Source organism: Lepisma saccharinum, chromosome 22, assembly GCF_977018435.1.
Source record: "Lepisma saccharinum chromosome 22, izLepSacc3.1, whole genome shotgun sequence".
NCBI classification, from domain to species: Eukaryota; Metazoa; Arthropoda; class Insecta; order Zygentoma; family Lepismatidae; genus Lepisma; species Lepisma saccharinum.
The window spans coordinates 15,839,136-15,859,412 of record NC_139250.1 but is presented as its reverse complement, the minus strand read 5'-3'; the positions used below and the strand labels follow the sequence as shown (position 1 = coordinate 15,859,412).

Here is a 20,277-nt window from a genome sequence, read left to right as displayed (position 1 = left end):
ATGTTAATTTCAATCACAGAACCGAAATAGCGTTTATACGTAGAAGTTAACACCGTGCTGTTCTTACGGCGCGCTTGAGTGTGTAAAAATGTAGGGGCTGATATGAGGGCAAGTCAAAACGTGCATCGTAAATAAAAGAATGAAATGACAGGAAAAATAAAAGAGGGCAGCGGTGAGAGCCGTTGGCGCAGTGTTGCCAGCTTCAAGAGTGGTGATGTCGCTAGAAGTTATTGAAAAAGCTGCGATCTCAAGTTTTGCTCTTTTCAGTTGTCGATGGCATAGCCAGTGGCGCAGGAACGTTTTTCATTTGGGGGGGTACAAAATTCAGCCTCCCATATATATAAACACACATACTACTGCCCCTAGAAATACATTTCGCGGGTCCAACCAAGTGTTACAATAATAATAATAATAATTATTATTATTATTATTATTATTATATTTAATTAAATTAAAATATTAAATAAATATGTAAGTTAATTAATATTGTATTGTTGTTATTACGTAAATAGGTAAAAGATAGCAAAAGAATAGCATCTAGCTTGCATGTAGTTAAGATCGCCAAGATTTGCATAAAAACAACTGCCCTGGCAAGGAATTTAATGTCAAATAGAAAAATAATTGAATATTTATTGAATAACAAACAAAAGTTAGATCCAATTAACGAAAAGTAAAGTTTCTGATTAATATTTTATGGATATTATCATTAGTTGTGTGCATAAATCTTTTGGAACCCTTCAAAGTCGTATGAGCCAAATTCCTTGCCTTCCAATAAGTTAAGCAGAAATAACCATCGATTATATAAGAAATGCTAAACAATTATATTTTGATTATTTACTTTTACTTCTTGATAAGTCTTTCGGGGTAGTATCCGGACCCCTCCTAAATACGTCCTTGATACTTAGGTATAATGTGAAGGCATGGGAAATATTCTATTTTAGAACAGCACACACGAATGTCCTGTTATTTAATGCAAAATTTGCGTAACTATTTTTTTCTTTGTTTTTCTTAGAATTCATGTTTATTTAAACAGATTTTAAAACCAGGTAACAATTCTGAAACATATATAGCTCTGGACTTCGTTCTGGGCTCATTTCAATTTAACGGAACGAAAAATCAGGAGTTCGAAATGTGAAAATTGCGAACAAAGACACATCTATTCATTTTAATACAGGTTGAGATTAAAGGGTGTGAGGAGGATCTTGAGCCACCCCAACCAGGAATCTCCCACCCACTGGATATAAAAACCACATTATTGAATATATCATACTTATAGTTCCACTTCAGTTCAGTTCATTCTAATTTTAAATTCGCATTAAAATATCTTTAAACAATTTATGGCAGATGTGTACCACATCCAATGTCTTTTAGAAGCCATGTACAACCTTAGTGACAATGAAGTTCGACCAGTCACAAATATAGGAGTGCGTTGTGAAAGAAGGAGAACACATGCATATGCTGAACATATTTTATTCAGCAGGCTACATGGAACAAAGGAAAACATAAATTTCCGCTGCAACGCAGCAATGTATGGTTTCCACACAAAATAAAACATTTTCGTCCATCTACACGTGACATTGAAGTTCGACCACTGTTAGAGGGGATCCTGTTTACCATGGTGTGACGCCGCCCCGTCGGCGAATAACTGTGGCAATGCGTCGGGGCATGCTGCGGACGAGTCGTTCAAGGTATTCCACATCGATGCGGTGCCATTCCTCCAGCAGGCAGGAGATAAGAGCAGCCACTGTCGTGGGTCCCCTCTGTTGCACACGTCGCTTAAGAACACGCCACACATTCTCAATGGGCGAGAGGTCGGAACTCGATGGTGGCCATGGCAGAGTTCGCACGTGATGGCGAGTCAACCATTCTCTTGTCAGCCGCGCTGTATGAGGCCTGGCATTGTCGTGTCGAAAGATGAGACGCCGCCTGTGGAACAGGTGCCTTCGCACTGTGGGAAGATGCCGCTCCAGTATGCGTGTATAGGCGTGTGCATTCACAATGCCCTCACAGACGTGTAGTGGGCCAACCCCAGATGCCGTCATGCATCCCCATACCATCACTGACGCAGGTTTCTGTACCCGACGTGCATAACATTTTGCTTCATTCTGTTCCTCCTTCCGACAAATGACTGTTTTCCGTATTTTCCCGTACACAACATTGAAAATGGATTCGTCCGTCCACAAAACCCTGTTCCACTGCCGAAATGTCCATCCCCGGTACATTCGTGCCCACCGTAGTCGATTGCCTTTGTTCAACATGGAAAGGAAGGGTTTACGTTTCGTCTTGTACACTCTGTAACCGCATCGCTGTAGGTAACGGCGAATGGTTCTGGTTGACACTTCAATGTGAAAGCGTTCTCGAGTCCACAGTCGTAATTCGGCCACAGAAACATGATTGTTGGTCTGGATATAGCGCCTAAATATCCGTAGGTCACGCACGCTCAGCAGGCGTTTTCGACCGGGGGCCTTACCTGGCTCTGTAGTACCCGTATTTTGGTGTTGTTTGATGATGCAGTGGACGGTTGACTTGAGTAAGTTCAGTTGGCGCCCTATTTCCCGTTCACTGAGTCCATCCCGTTGCAACTCCACCACTCTTCTCCTCACGGTGTTGTCAATAGGTTTGCCCCTGGCCATGGTGATGATGCACTGTGGTTGCTCGGTGCACAGCACGCGCTTATATACGGCGGACTCCCTTATCGTGTCCGTGACGTCATGCTTCCGTCGAATGCGCCACTATTTGGAAATTCCCGTATGGGTCTGGTGCCTGGTCGAAGTTCAATGTCACGCGTATAGTTCCCCATTTTCGTTCTTTACGTGACCTTGGGTGCAACATGCTGGGATCACGATTCTTGCCTGCTCACACGCCTCCTCTTACACACATGCGTCACTTCTGCGGGTCACCCATTCCACCGCCTATGCCTCTGTTCATTTAATCACGTATTCCTTTCTGGTCGAACTTCATTGTCACCAAGGTTGTATTTGGTATTTACTCAGACATCTGCAGAGCGTTGTATTAAAAAAAGAAAAAAAATTGAGTTGAGATGGTTCCCGACGAACTCGTAAAAAGTCTAACTGAAATATTTGTGAAACATTTGACAAAGCATTTATTTGTTATATAATTAGCTGTACCTAATGACACTCTTCAAGCACTGAAAGTACTATCATTACATATACAAAACCGAAATCCTTCAGATGTCAGAGGAAGCAAGGAAAGACACACGCTCAAAATGTTTTTTTCTTTTTTCAGTTTTAATCCTTGATGGATAATATGAAGAACAACGCAAGGTTTCTTTTCGTATAGAGTAGTATTAAATGCAGATACATGCGTGTGTTTTAGGGTGACATGTCAATTTCTCGTTTATGTGAAAAGGTAAACTTTAATTTAAGCAAAAGCATGTGCGCGTCACAGTTAAAGATTTTCGCATCTAGAAAGAAAATCCAAAACACATTCCCACCTCGCCGGCCTCCGTAGCGGAGGGGTTAGCATAGCACACTTTGACGCCAGAGGTCCCAGGTTGGGCATGTGAGTGTTCATGAATTTCACCCATCCTCATCTTTGCGATTAGCCAAAAGTGGCAGAAAAGCGAAGTAAAATAAACCAAATAAATCAATTAAACATTCGCATCTCACTCAAAGACGTTGCGAATCCAATCCAAAATCTACCAATAGAACCTGCAGTGAGTTTAGTTTATCTCTTGCATTCATTTGACTAATGTAATTTTCTTACAGTTTAAATTTAGGGTATATCTTAAAATGGCGTTGTGTTTGTGTTGCATTTGATACCAAAATTAGATTTTAAGTAATTAATGTCCAATTATAAGTATACCTAATACATAGGTAAAAATAATTCCCTACCCCTACTCTGATAATATCGCAAATTGAACCCTGTTTAAATGTCTAGGAAAAATTCCATTGCACCTAGGAATGATATCGCGATGCGATGAGTCGAGAATTGTCATAGCCTCATCTCGTCTCCAGTGTGGCGAGGTCCTTCTCGTTCATGATTGTGTTTATTTTTGTTTCGGTTTCCACTCAGAAGTTATTAAAACTTATTCTAGATTCACTTCATGCCAAGATAGGCTAATCGGGACTCTATTTTCAAAATCTCTTAATATATAGTAGGTTTAAGTATAGTTTTCCGAACACCCTCTTGCAAAGTTATGATAAATATGGGTGAGGTACAGCAGTACATTGTACCCCCAAGTTGGTCTGTAGTGTCTCGTCTCGTTCGTGTAAGTATTTCGTTTTGGAAAATTCCATTTTAAATATTCAAAAGAAAATGGGATCAGTCATATACTCTTCTGATGAAGATTTGTATCTTATCTTCGAATCGACGGGACCAATGTTTTAGAAAGTGTACCCCCCCTTACGCAAAGGAACATTCGTCTCCAGCGTGATTGTCTGAGAGCAAATCTGATTCCATCGTTCCACACACATTTTAAACAATATTCATCTCCTTAAAGAGGTTTCCAAGAACATAGGTCAATGAACTAACTACTAGTAGCAACCACAATGTAGTAGAATAAGTTTAGAATGGTTTGAATTTCTGTGGTAAGGAAGATAATGTTTAGGCCTATAAGTTATAAACAATATACAGTAGACTCGCGATTATCCGAGCTAATTGGGACCGAGATTACCTCGGATACGGAAAAACTCGGATAATACGGAGATAATGTGCTAATAGGTTGTAAATGACGAAACAACAAATAAACTGTATAGTAATTATTTATTATTAGTACATCATAAATGAGAAGATTACTTTTTCCGCTTAGAATAGGCCTACACAGACTTAAACACCACCGTAACAATCGGATACACCGACAATGTAACGAACACGTGCAGAGCGGGCGGTGACTTGACTCCATAAACAAACAGGGGGGTGCGTTATGAAGCGGGATGTTTTCCAACCACTCCCTCGGTTAACCCGGAGCCACGGTTAATCGGGACTCGGTTAATCACGAGTCTACTGTACACTTTTTTATTGGGTGAACTTAAAATAGGTTCTTTCACCTTGCGTCTGCTGTCAAATTAGCAAGGGGGGTACAGGGGGTACAACTCGATTTACGGATTTAGGGGGGTACAGTACCCCCCTTCAAAAATTTATGGGGGTACAATGTACCCCTGTACCCCCCCGTTCCTGCGCCACTGGGCATAGCTATACTTATATTTCTCTGAGATATAAAACAAATCGGTGATGAAGAATGCATTATTTGTCACGGAGATTGAAGCTGTCTGGAAATTGTTAGGTTTGATAATTGAGGTTTGTATTTTGCACCAGTAGGTTAACCGATACTGGGGAATGAAAGGACGTTCGTGGTTTTCGTTAAAGTAACCATCCCAGTCAAAATCGTTCTCAGATTTTTCGTAAGTTAGGCCATTTTTTTTAAGCGTCAGGACTATGTTTTTGCTGCATTTTCCTGCCTGTGACCTTTTTGTTGTTCAGGAATGCTGGATCAGAAGGGGGGTTTATGACCCCTACTAACCTTCCTTGAGCACGTATGATCACAGCACCCTTCCACAGTGGCTGGATTCGAACCCGCGATCTCGCAATCACAATTCTTTTCCGCTGGACTAACAAAATTTGTGGATGAACACAAAACTGGGGTTCATCGATAATTTTCAATCTGTGAGCATGTAGGTTCCTATTTAGGTGGGTGAAAACATGGACGCCTTGTCAGGGGCAAGGACGCACGGCTCCTTCTGTAAAATAAATGCCAACCTATAATGATATATATCACACACATAATTTAATTTCAGTCACAGTAATTTATGTTAATTATTGAAGTGGAAAATGTTAGCTGGGGGTTTGTTTCGTGGAGACTTGGAGGGGATTATCCTACGGTTTAAATTTAACCTGGTGACATCTCCCCTCATCCCCCTCGCTGCGAGCACTGGTAATGAACGAGTTAGTGTCACTTCACTATCCTTTCCGAGTGCCCGTCATGTTAGAAAACTGTTTACATTTGGCTTAAAATTGCAGTAGCTGCCAACACTGCGATGGAAAAGGAGCCGCGTTGCTATGGTTACCATTAAGGCTAGCAGGGTCACGTGGGCCGGAGAGCGGGAAAGGAACGAGAAAGCGGCAGTTGGTGTTGGAACTTGAAGGTAGTTGCGTGACGTTGTGAACGTGTGGTGGAAACCTAGCGATACTCGGAGAAATGTGTGAGGACTGTGGTGTGTTGTCATCTTCGCTTCTTGCGAGAAACGAGAATGTTTTGCAGTGACACAGAAGCCTGGCGCAGGCTGTGTTGACGTTGTCATGTATAAGGTCATCACGTAGCACGGTTTTCAAGTGTTCGTCGGAACTCCGTGTCGACGCGAGTGTGTGAGTCGTTCTACAGTGAATACAATGGGCTCCCCCGTGTTCGAAAGGGGTGGGCAGGCATTAATATTCACCCGTGTGCCTCGTAAATGTAAAGACACGCTCGTCGAGCTTCTTTCTCAGGGTACACGAGGGTGGATTATTAAGTTCTGAAAACTCCAGCAGTGTGGATCACGTGGTTAGACAAAACAGTGTTTCAGTGCGAGTAGTCGTTCCGTCTGGATGGATTCATACACCCTTCTGCTAGCGTGCAGCGCCCCGGGGTGTTAGGCGACCTGCTGACTTACATTCGAGACAAGATCATCTGCGTATAACAGGAGAACGTAATTCTTACGTTAGAAGACCCAAAGACGACACTCGTGCCGCACCATGTACTTACTTCAAGTCGTCCAGGTAAGCGAAATGAATATTCCACTCTCTTGTTTCCTCATTGAATTCGCTGAACCAATGACCTAGTCTAGTTTTTATTCAAAACGCTTAGCCTGGCTGCGCTTTCCAGTCTGTACACTAGGAAGTGCATATTTTAATCGATGTCTTTCGAGCCTGCTCCACTTTCTCCTTTAAACTACGTGCTCCAGAATTTTTTTTGCAAATGCTGCATGTAATAATTTTCTATCCGCACTCTGACGTTAGTGCTGTGGTCTACATTCGTAGCTTTTCTAAACTATGTGATCAACCGATTATTGCCAGTGTTTTTTTTTTATCCACACACACTCTTAACTCCTCCCAAATTTTCTAGAACCTCCACCAAATATTTAACAAAAGTCAAATTTGTGAACATTGGCATCGCAAAGCCCTGGGCGAGATTAGAATGTTGAAATCTTGAAATTTGAAACCTCAATGTGAATCGATTCAAAATCTTCAGACATATGTCAGCAAAATATCAAATGTATATAATAATAATTATTATTATTGTTGATTACGTATTAATATTATAATTAATAGACTTTAATGCAAAGTTTTAGTTTTTTTAGTTGATTGTTTTTGTTTACCTTTTGGAAGCAATGACGTGGCTTCTAAAATCAGACTGCTACCGTCCGGTATATTTAAATTATAAAATATTTTACGTACTTATTCAAATTGTAACGTTTAATGAAAATTTACAACTGGATAAGAACAGAATGTTCTTGATAGCCCACAAAATTTTTCTCAACGCCTGTGTTTGTGAACCCCTTGTTAGACCCTGAAGTTTTTTTTTTGTATTATTGTTATTTTAACGTCGCTTTTCTGCCATTTTTGGCTACAGCGACGGTGATGATTAGATTAAATTGATGAAGGGACACTTACAAAGATCCACCAGTGACCGCAACATGTCTAAAGGCACGTTGATTAACGTCGCTTATTTTTACTATTATTTTAAGCGCGGCGTGAAAGATGAACATGAGTGGATTAGGTGAAAAAAGTCAAATCTACAACAATCAATATAAAAGTAAATAACAACCTCTGCCCATATATTCATTCCACTAGAATGAAGTTTTTGGTTAAAAATTAACCCCCTTGATTTGTGAGAAATACTTTTGGTTTATCACAGCTATTGGGTGGGAATATTGCCAGTGTGTGTGAATTAAGCTTTTTGGTGGACATCTCCCGTAATTTATTTATTTTCGGGGATTACATGGGCGTAAATTGGGACATAACTTTGGGGAGGGGGGCTTAACATTTCGGGTTGTAGAATCGAACTTGGAGCTTAACTTGGGGGGGGGGGGGGGTGTAGAATCCAACTTTTGTGGGGGGACAGAATTGAACTTGGGCCTTAATTTAGGGGGTAGAATTGAACTTGGGCCTTAACTAAGGGGGTTAGAATCGAAGTTGATGCCTAACTTTGGGGAGTAGAATCGAACTTGGGACCTAACTTGGGGGGGGGGGGCACAATCGAAGTTAGGGGAGGTAAAATCGAACTTGGGGCCTAACTTTGGGGGGTAGAATCAAACTTGGGACCTAACTTTGGGAGGGGGCAGAATCGAACTTGGGGCTTAACTTCGGTGGGGGAGCAGAATGGAAGAATCTTCGATTCCATAAAAAAACGTTCAGGATAATTTGTTATATAACTGTTGCAATTACTCTTTTAATACTTTTCTCTCAATAGGTTAACAAAAGTACCAATAATTTGTACATTTTAATAAACCTGAAAATTTTGGTAGGCAAGTGCCCCCCCTTGCCCCCGCAAAGTTACGTCTAAGGGGCGATAGGTTACCAGTTAGTAAACTAAACGTTTACCTTGCAGTTCTAAATACCTTAGTACAGTGGTTCTAACCTATGATAGCATTTACACGTAATTTAGAAACGGTATATTCACATTCTAAGAAAGCCCGAACTCACACAAAAAGAGCTATTGAACTAGTAACGCTGAGAAAACTTGACCAAATTCCTATTGCCCGTTCAAATCACACTGAATATTGCGTTTAGGAAGAAATCAACGCCACTAAACTAATCGACCATAGTAAACGCCTCCCCGATGACGTAGAGGTAACGTCGTTGCCTTGTAATCAAGGGGTCCCGGGTTCGATACCCGGTGGAGGCACAAGTTGTTTGGATCCCACTTTAAGCCGTAGGTCCAGTCTCGTTTAGCCTCCCTATGCATAAAGTGAGCGTGAAAAACCAAAACTCAAGACTCTGCCATATTTATATTTGTACGCGTATCTATGGGAACAGAATGCAGTTACGAATCAACCAATTGACACAAGTGGTTTTGTTTACACTTTCATTCCTTCAGTGGACGGAGATTAGTTGTGGCAAAGAGAAATCGATTCTGACATTACTGACCTTCAAAACTGCGTTGTCTCCATCACTGCTGGACATTTCCAAATTTCCAGACAATAGGCGCCAACTTTCGTGCTTCAGTTCTTGCGACAAAGGACGTCAATGACCTCTGCCAATTTAAGCTATCAGCTGAGTGAAGGGTGAATGCTGTCGCTCAGGGTGAATCATAACAGGGTGCGTCTCATTTCCAAACATCCTTCTCCTTCCCTCAAATTCTCTCTTCGCGCTTTCAAGTTTGTCCAATCTTTGTAAACGTGAGTGTCCCGAGAAGGGGAGTCGAACCAGTTAGTCCCCCCTTCCAGAAACTGGCATAATTCATTTCAAATCAGCTCATTATTTTGATGGTTGGTAAGGGAAATAACTAAATACTTGTATGAATGTTAGTGACAATGATTCTTTTATTTGCATGTAATGTTCAAATTCTTTATTTTGGTAGCATCGTCGCCTTGTAATCAAGGGGTCCCGGGTTCGATACCCGGTGAACACACATAGTGGTTCGCATCCCACTTTAAACTGTATGTCCAGTCTCGATTAGCCTTGCTGTGCATTAAGTGGACTTAAAACAACAACTCAAACAATCACTCAAATTCTTTATTTGCGTGGACGAGGTTTATCCTGAGGCTTTTCCAACACCCAACCCAAGTCATGGAAACTTCTGATATGATGTTGCCATGTAGTACAATACAGTACGATATGAGCCATCTCCGTGGCTTAGTGGTTAGCACAGCGCGCTACGACGCCAGGGGTCCCGGATTCGAATCCCGGCCTGGGCATCGGTGTTCGTTGTGAACGTTCCTTCATCACTCATCATCATCTTTGCGATTAGCCAAAACTGGCAGAAAAGCGAATTAAAATAAGCCAGATCCATCAAAGTTTTCACCGTAGCGAAATAGCTTGTAGAAATTTTTCTCAGGGGGGGAAATAAGCACGGTTTCTCAGTAGGCATGGCAACAAAATCCGGATTTTAAATTATCCGATATCCGTTTCGGATGCAACGGATAATTTGCATATCCGGATAGTACTTATATGACGAAGGATTTGCAGAAAATCCGTACAGTAGAAAACGTTCAACATCGAATAAAAGAATATGTGGATAGCCTGTAAACGGATAGACGATAAAACTCTGGATAATGCACACATTCAGATATCCGGACATTTCGAATATCGGGATATCCGGATATATCTATCCCTACTCCTCAGATATATTCGTGCTCTTGGCAACATTGATTGTCACGATGAACACCCAGAAACGTGAACAAAAGATCGTTACCCGGACCGGAAATTGATTTCAGGTCCATAATGAAAATTGCAAAAGAGGTGATCGATCGACCAGTTGAATTCAGCATGCTGGTATCAATTTGACCAGCAGGGACGTTTTAACCAGGTTGGAAGTGAAAAGTTGCCCACGATCGTGTATTTGTTGTTGGTAAGCAAGTGTAAACTGGTTACGTAATTGTTAGAAGATTACAGGGTACGTGGGTATTTCGTTGTGTAACACAGCGTTCACCGGCAGGATGTTCTATCTCAATAACTTCTGTTTTGATTTTCGGTGTAGACAGACCGGACGTCCCATTTTCCGCGAGACTATAACAGAGTTTCCATCCTTTGCTTATTATGTTCCTGAGGTTAGTTTCAAATCTGTCCTGTAAACGTTTTTCCTCGGCCCCTCCAGGTGAATGTTGGTACGGTACCTTCGATGAGATCAAATAAGTTTTAACTTACTTTCCTTCTCGCCTTCTCTGCAAGCATTTGGAAGGTGCATATATTCGGATATCGGAACCAAAATTTGAAATTCGGATATCGGAACCAGGATTTGAGATTCGGATATCGGAACCAGAATTTGAGATTCGGATATCGGAACCAGGATTAGAGATTCGGATGTTGGAACCAGGATTTGAGATTCGGATATCGGAACCAGGATTAGAGATTCGGATATCGGAACCAAAATTTGAAATTCGGATATCGGAACCAGGATTTGAGATTCAGATATCGGAACCAGGATTAGAGATTCGGATATCGGAACCAAGATTAGAGATTCGGATATCGGAACCAGGATTTGAGATTCGTATGTTGGATCCAGGATTAGAGATTCGGATATCGGAACCAAAATTTGAAATTCGGATATCGGAACCAGGATTTGAGATTCGGATATCGGAACCAGGATTAGAGATTCGGATATCTGAACCAGGATTAGAGATTCGGATATCGGAACCAGGATTAGAGATTCGGATATCGGAAACAAAATTTGAAATTCGGATATCGGAACCAGGATTTGAGATTCGGATATCGGAACCAGGATTAGAGATTCGGATATCAGAACCAGGATTTGAGATTCGGATATCAGAACCAGGATTAGAGATTCGGATATCGGAACCAAAATTTGAGATTCGGATATCGGAACCAGGATTTGAGATTCGGATATCAGAACCAGGATTTGAGATTCGGATATCAGAACCAGGATTAGAGATTCGGATGTAGGAACCAAAGTTTGAGATTCGGATATCGGAACCAGAATTTGAGATTCGGATATCGGAACCAGAATTTGAGATTCGGATATCGCAACCAAAATTTGAGATTTGGATATCGGAACCAGGATTAGAGATTCGGATATCGGAACCAGGATTAGAGATTCGGATGTTGGAACCAGGATTTGAGATTCGGATATCGGAACCGGAATTTGAGATTCGGATATCAGAACCAGGATTAGAGATTCGGATATCAGAACCAGGATTAGAGATTCTGATGTTGGAACCAGGATTAGAGATTCGGATGTTGGAACCAGGATTTGAGATTCGGATATTGGAACCAGAATTTGAGATCTGATATCAGAACCAGGATTAGAGATTCTGATGTTGGAACCAGGATTAGAGATTCTGATGTTGGAACCAGGATTTGAGATTCGGATATCGGAACTAGGATTTGAGATTCGGATACCGGAACCAAGATCTGAAATTCGGATACCGGAACCAAGATCTGAACTTCGGATACCGGAACCAAGATTTGAAATTCGGATATCGGAACCAAGATTTGAAATTCGGATATCGGAGCCAAGATCTGAAATTCGGATATCGGAATCAGAATTTGAGATTCGGATATCGTATCCAGGAACCTGGATTCGGATATTGATTTCTGTAGTAGGATATCTGCTTCTGGAATCAAATATTGGAGCTAGGGTTTTGGGATTCGGATATCGTATCCAGAACAGACAATGGAAGCCTCTTGGCAGACTCGACCAAACAGAAGAATAGAGTTGAGTTTGGTTTTTAGGATTTGAGATTCGCACATCGGACACAAGATTTAGATTCGAATTCAGGATTCAAATCCCGCTGGATGCCTGCCGCTTTCCATCCCTATCTTGTGGAGTTTGCGCACAAGTTACTAAAGTTCTAAATTGCGTTTGGAAAATAAGTTTGTAAATGTGGGCCAGGCATAATTACTGAACGACAATGTAACTGCTTTGCCATGTTTTATAAACAGGCAGCAGCACTGGAGTATAGACATGACGGGACAACAAAAAGGCAGATAGGGAAGAACGACGTTGAAGCACTGAGCATGCTTTTCTGGAAAAAAAAAAAATCACCTGGAACACCTTTTCCTCCATTTCCAGTTATTATTTTTTCCTTCTTGCTTGCGTTCTTGGTACACTTTAAAAAAAATATCAAGGAAAACATCTTACGAAATCAGTAAATACCCCTTAGTTATTTTCTTCGTTCATGAAAGTCAGGACTTTGTCATGCAATGTTGAGAGTCGATACAAGCCATGAGGCACCAGGCATCACGAAGCGAGCTTAGTAAAGTCCTCGGTATCGTTCGAGACTTCAGTATGATGTTTGAAATTTTTTGTAATTATACTTTACTATGCGACTTCTTCAAATATGCCAAGTAGATATGTTTGATTATTTATCAATAAGTCATATATTTTTTAATGTAATTGAAAAAGTAAATTCATTACTGGAAATTTTGAGTCGGTACTACGAGGTTGCATATACAGGGTGATTGGTAATTCGACCTATTCCTGGAAAGGGGTAATACTAGAGCACATTTGACCCTATGCACCGGGGGTCGGAAATCAATGGGTTTCGAGTTATTGCAGTTTGTAGATTTTCGTGACATATTCCGACTTGCGACCAAAAAAATACTAATTGTGAAAAAACCTACTACACCCTGGACACTTAATCGACACGTTGCTAACAGCTAACGAATGAGTGACTACTGGGAAAAAAATCATGCCCAAAATTCCCATACCCACAAAATGAAACAGTCATTGGTCATGAGGAAATTTGGAAATTATCGTTTAAATTGAAGAGGATTACTCAAAAAAATGGTAACACACTTAGCGTAAAAATTACGGAAATAACTTCCTCGTTTCATAATCTCTCCAAAAAGATACAAATGTTGTCAACTGGCACACGGATTGGGGGAAAAATCTGAATTGAAAGCGGAGAAGGCGCGTTGTAGACCCCCTATATCTGACAAGAATTCTGTGGACGGACGAATCCAAATTCGACCGCGATGGTATTACGAATTTTCAAAATGAGCATTTATGGGCCCCTAAGGGTCATAACACCAGAAAATCTAAAGAAAAGGCTCACCAGAGAAAATTCTCACTAAATGGGAATCATCCACAATCATGTGATCGGGCCATTCTTTCTGCCACAAAACCTAAACGGCATTACCTACGAAAACTTACTAAGGGAAGAATTGACGACGCTGCTGGAGGATGTGCCGATTGCCACGAAAAGGGGTATGATTTTCCAAAATGTTGGTTGCCCAGCCCACTATTTCCGGGGTGTGCGACAGTGGCGGACGACAATTATCCCATGCGATGGATTGGTGGAGCCGGCCCGACCCCCTGGACGGCGAGGAGTCCGAATTTGACGCCATGCGACTTTTACATTTTGGGGTCACATGAAAGAGTTAGTCTACAGTACACCAGTGGATTCCCAAGAAGAGTTGAGAGAGAGAATTGTGACAGCCGCCCAATACATAAGAGACTGAGTGTCAACGCGAGTGACCTGTGTCTGCAGTACGCCGCAGGCTGCGTTCTTGCATACGTAACCGGGGAGGAAATTTGAACGGGATTTGTAGTTTTCGTAGCAGTTAATTCTGACAACCTGGAATCATGAGAATGGTAAATAACATTATTATTTCACTCATTTTCGTTTCTTTACTTCTCACAACCGACTTCTTTTCACTTTACAAAGAGGTCTACAACGCGCCTTCTCCGCTTTTTTTTTCAGATATTTCCCCCAACCCGTGTGCCCGTTGACAACATTTGTATCTTTTTGGAGAGATTATGAAACGAGGAAGTTTTTTCCGTAATTTTTACTACGCTAAGTGTGTTACCATTTTTTTGAGTAATCCTCTTCATTTTAAACGATAATTTCCAAATTTCTTCATGACGTGTGCTCCAATGACTGTTTCATTTTGTGGGTATGGGAATTTCGGACATGATTTTTTTCCCCAGTAGTCACTCATTCGTTAGCTGTTAGCAACGTGTCGATTAAGTGCCCAGGGTGTAGTAGTTTTTTCACAATTAGTAGTTTTTTGGTCGCAAGTCGGAATATGTCACGAAAATCTACAAACTGCAATAACTCGAAACCCATTGATTTCCGACCCCCGGTGCATAGGGTCAAATTTGTTGCAAATGTGCTCTAGTATTACCCCTTTCCAGGAATAGGTCGAATTACCAATCACCCTGTATACACTTCGGATAAAATTAGTTTTTTTTAGAGGGGGGTTGTAGCGTCGAAACTATACGTCAAACAAAATGCGTACACGCACTGTGTTCTAGTTATATATTTTGAGACTAGGCCGACACGAGAACAAACAGACCTTCTGACACACACACTGCCAAGTTTCGTCTCGATAACATCCTTGCCGAAGCAATCTCCCTCAATAGTATTTCCACCTATATGGACCATATTAGTGTGACGTCACCAGCAGACAACTGAGCAACATTGAGTCCAAACAAACCCTTCATACTGAGTTTCCCTATGCGATATCAATGTATTTATCATCGCAATCCTGAGTTCCATATCCGGTGGAGAGCACATCGCACAGTGGTTGGAATCCCACTTTAAACTGTAGGTCCAGTCCCAATTAGCCTATCTGTGCATACAGTGGACTTCAAAAAACAATTCGTGGCCGAATGGTAAGCAAATCACTCTACGATGCCAGGGTCGCGGGTTCGAATTCCGGCCTGGCCATGCGTGTTCTTTGTGAGTGTCCTTTCATCAATTTTATCATATCACTCAACCCCATCTTCGCGATTAGCCAAAAGTGGCAGAAATGCGAAGTAAATTAAACCAAATCAATCAATTCCATCACAAGGGGTAAAATTTGAAATCGTGACAGCAGTTCTGAAACAACATTGTGATATGTATCGTACATCAGTATAAAGATGATACTTTGGAGAATACCTCGATATATTACACACTTTACAGATGATCGGAACAAAATTATCTGGCAACAACGATGACGTGTAAGAAGAATGGTGAATAGAAAGTGATGATGACATGTAAGTAATGGACATGTTGACGGCATCATTTTTTTTTACTGTGCGAACATTTGAATGAAATGCTCTACATTATCAGGATGTTCTCAGTACTTAAAAGGCGAATATGCAAAGCAATTCACAATTCCTTTGTTTTCTTGAAAATTTATTGCTGTCCCCATTACATGAAACATCCTTGAGTGATTGGGGAACACTGTGTTTGTGCTTTCACTAGAAGATAGCCTGCTGCCAAGAAAGTGATCGTGCAGCGGTGAAAATGAACGCTCATAAAAATCACAGGCGGTGAAATCCCTCGTAAAGAAGTATACATTTGTTTGTCCTGTTAAGGAATTTCCATTGTGTGTGAATTCATTGGTGTAGCCAGGCCGAAATTTTTGCCAAATTATCTGAAAATATTGGTGCATTGAGACTGATTTCAAGCACAGTGCTGATCTTGAAAAGTAGGCTTTCATTATTTAGGTTGAAATTTCAATTTGAAAGCCGCTCACAACGGAAGAAAATACCAACTTGTTCAGTGTAACAAATTATTTCTGTAATTCTTCCTATCACCTCTTTGAGAGATCGTTTTCCACCCTTTATCGATCAAAGCTGCAGTGAAGAACACTTTAATGAGATGTAGACGTTCTTTTTTTAACCTTTAGAAGGCCGAGCAGGTTTACGAAAGTAACCCCGTTCTGGCCCAGGCTTCTTGGCGGGAATTTTCAATTCGAACACTCTTTGGAGGAAAATTGTTATAACTCGGGCACTATGGGAGCAATCTACTTCGGAAAACTTTTGTTTTGCAGCTAGAACATCAGCGCATTCAACCGTGTACAATTCAGAACGCCGGACCGAGGAAGAGGGGCTTGGGGGTGCACGACCCCCAATTTCAATGGAAAAAAAAAACATAAAAATGTGGAGTTTGCCTCCTCTCGTCCCGCTAATTTGGGGAGAGGGTGCGAACGTTAGTATTCTTTTCAAAGAATGGACGTTTCCAAAGAGAATGAAACATGTTTCATGTTCCTGGGTGCCATGCAAGTTGAATAATAAGTCAAAATGTGAAACTCTGTTGTTTTTTTTACGAAAAACCGGTAATTGCATATTGCTCAGAAAATTGTTATAACTCGGTCACTATGGGAGCAATATCTACTTCGGATAAGTTTCGTTTTGCAGGTAAAACATCAGAGCAAGCAACCGTGTACAATTATTCAACACACGGACACGACACAACACAACTCCCGAGGGAGGATTATACTGGCGTCAGTCTGCAACGTCAACAGAAAGGGAAAGAGAGCGAAAGAAACAGAGTGTAGCGTGCGACTGTCGCGGACCCCGTTCACCGGGAAAGACAAGCGCTGAAATAAATGCCCGGAGGCAAGTATTTCACAGTTTAGCAGTTTAGCTTTTATTTTTATCGAGGAAGGAGGAAAAGGCTGCGTGGAAAATAGAGTAGAAGTCAGTGATGCCAAAAGCAGGGAAATTTCCCTCGGCACAGAGAAATTTGAGGGTGAAAAGGGAAAAGGGAAATTTAATGAAAAATAGCTAAAAAACAGGGAAATTTAAACTCACATTTTCGTTTCATTCTTTTAAAAGGTTCGAAAATATTTTTTCAGCGTGTACTTTTTCCAAATGAATAGTTAGCAACAGTGACACTTTTCAGTAAGCTTTCGTTCTCTCTGTTATAGATGACCTTGACCGGTCAGTCTTATAGAAAGGACTCAAGGCACGAGCCGCGCTGCACCTGGAAAGAATTTGGGACGGGATTTTCATTTTTTCTTGTTCCGTCCATCATTTCAAAAAGTGTCTTAGTGGCTGTGTGTGTGACTTTGTGTGTCCTGTGTCGTTGCAAGGAGAATGGAAGAGGTGACTGATAGGAAGCTACATGCAACTCCCAAAAAAGGTTAGAAAACGTCGTGGGGATTTATCTGTGGATGAAAAGATATCTGGGAAACATGTGAAAAAAAAATCGTATTGAGTGGCTGCTCATTACTTCACACTTTTATGATTTTCATAAATATTTAATAATAATAATAATAAAAAGTTTGTTCCTCAGGCAAAACAGGCGTCAAAAGAAAAATATTAACAGTAGGTCCCTAGCTAAGCTTTGACAATGGGTGGGTTTCAAAGTCCGACAATCATTGCGCAACAGACGAATTATTTTTTTGTTTGGGGATTTTTCAATACATTAGTGTTTTATTTTAAAATTCAAATGTTTATTTTAGGATAATTATATTATGAAACTATGATCAGTTTCTAGTATTTTATTCAATGGGGGGTTTGAACCCACTAAACCGCCTTATTAACAGTTATAGTAATACAAAGATACAGCTTCAGATGTGTTTTGAAAATCGAGGGAAATTTAGGTCGAAAAAGGGAAATTTTACACTGGTAAAAGGGAAATTCTGCATTCGGAGATTGGCAACACTGGTAGAAGTCTCGTCCTTTGCAGAACAATTTATCTGACAGACGGAAGATATCTCGAAGTTGATTAGGTAAATTTGAGTGTGTAATTCTCATACAATTAGCATGTTTTCGTATCCCGTAACATTTGTGATTTGTGGTGTTTGTAGATATATTTCGAGTCTGAGTATGTGAAATGGCAAATGTAAACTCTGCACTTTAAACTATATACACACACTGTTGTTTAATTTAATTGAATGAGAATTTTTGGATATTTTAGAATCACACAGACCCTTTATATTCTTAATATATTTGTGTGTGTATGTGTGTGGGTGGTGAGAAGCGGCAATACGTAAGGTTGAAATACAGAAGACTTTCTACCTGTACCCTTGAATTTTTGGAAAATTCGCGTTGAAAACCGGGAACTATACTTCAATTTTATCATGGTCCTAGACTTGCCGCCCTTTAAACGTGCTGATTTCACGCCATACAGATATAATCTTACAGATGTTGCTTCCTGATTGACAAAAAAGATCCATGAACAGTGTCAAGATTTTTTGTCAGGAACAGGATTGACCTCAGAAAACAAATAGAGCCACAACTGACCACAACACACAAACCTCAGTAAACTGCCACTCATTACAGTTCATGACCCAAACACCGTTTAAATAACCAGTGCCTTTTCATACCTGACCCCACACCGTGAGCACCGAGGTTAAACATACAGTGAGGCAGGAATCGTGACAAGAGGAACTACTGGGCGAATCTTGAACTGGCTAATTTGAGTGTTTCCTCTCATGACCTTGTAATCAAAGGTTTGTGCGGTGATGATGGCCGAGTAGTTCGTCAGGAGGTTTAATTTCTTCCATTTTGTTCGGAGTAATGACGCTTGTTTGTGTGCGTATCCTGTTAGTGCATAACGCAGGTGCTGATAATCTCCGTTTGCTGACGATACACATTATCTTCCAAATTGACAAGATCTCGCAGAGAGTGCATGATTTTGCAGCTGCACTGCTTGCGTTGACCCTTAGATCACAGTCACCTCATTTCAATCTGCTAATGTGTCACATAACTTCTGAGAAACTTTTAAATAGATTCATCTAGATGCTGTGGTGAAGTACCCAAAAGATAAGCTCAGTATTTGAATTAACGTAACACAGGCCCGTAGTCAGAATTTGTTTTCTGGCTAATCTCTTATCAGCGAAAAAGTGGTGGGTAGAAGTCCTGAAGATGAATTTCTCATTAGGCTATATTACAACTTGAGATGTTTAATCCTGCTAGGGAAGTAAAATTAATTACCACTTTACACTATTTAAATTAGATATTTGTAGCGAGCCCTCCCCTTGGCTACATGCTGACGTCACACATGGCCGCATATACGTATACATAAATGTTGGGTGTGGTTGAACCAAGGAAGTACAATTTTAATTCTTAGAATTTAATTTTTACTTTTTATTTATTATTAATAAATACTCTTTAAATACAACTAATAAAATTTTCTCAGTAAACAATTTGGACCTAAATATTGTCTTGATGTACCTTAATTTTATCAACCATAACAATTCAGTTTTGGTATTTTTACAACTCCTACTTTTGCGTGTGTGTTTGCAATATTAATGTTACTTCCACAGCCTAATCAACCAATGTAATGTTTAGACCAATTTTGAAATGATCTTCGTACAATTAATGCAAAATGTTTACTAAGCCGTTGGAAGGGATTTGGACCCGTTGAACCCTTCGCTTATGTATGTACGTCACTCCTCTCTAAAAAATGATGAAGAAGAAAGTCTTCATTTGATCAAATGGAACATATTTTTTTTCGAGCAACGGATGTTGAATTATGAACTTGAAAATTTAAATTGGTCATTATTTTAGAATATGGCGACTGTGGATAAAATTTGGTTGAACATTTTTGTAACTACTGTTAGCAAAACCACGCAAAGTATGTGGAATATCTCATCAGTAAATCAATTGTTGTATATTTTGTAAATTTGAATGTTACATTTAGGGCTAGGAAGATGAAAAATCATCTCTTGACAATGCTTAACCTGATAGCAATGTGTTTCCCTTCAATTAGAACCAAAAAACAGTGTTTTTATTTTGCATTCTCCGGCCATTTTGGCTTTAAGGTCATTTTTCAGTATTTTTTTCAGTTTTTGTTGCATTTTTTAACAATTTGTTTGTTTCTTTTTGCTCTTTCCCTATTGTTTCGCGTATTGTATATGCATTTGCTAACAAAACTTACATTTATAAATTTCGTAATATTGTGTACGCAATTAATCAAAAATATTCAATGCAAA

General features: G+C 40.3%; 1 protein-coding gene across 2 annotated transcripts in view; it reads left to right on the top strand.

Moving 5' to 3' along the window:
• The window catches only part of LOC146004744 (uncharacterized), a 632,500-nt gene that overhangs the window by 52,291 nt on the left and 559,932 nt on the right, over positions 1 to 20,277 (top strand). Inside the window, exon 1 of one of the 2 annotated variants that reach the window (XM_083143712.1) lies at positions 6,097 to 6,714. The exons of the other annotated variant lie outside the window; for it this stretch is intronic. Coding sequence (XP_082999838.1) covers positions 6,691 to 6,714 — 24 coding nt within the window. The 5' untranslated portion in view covers positions 6,097 to 6,690. Of the gene's footprint in view, positions 1 to 6,096; positions 6,715 to 20,277 lie in introns of those variants that run through there. 2 annotated transcript variants of the gene reach the window in all.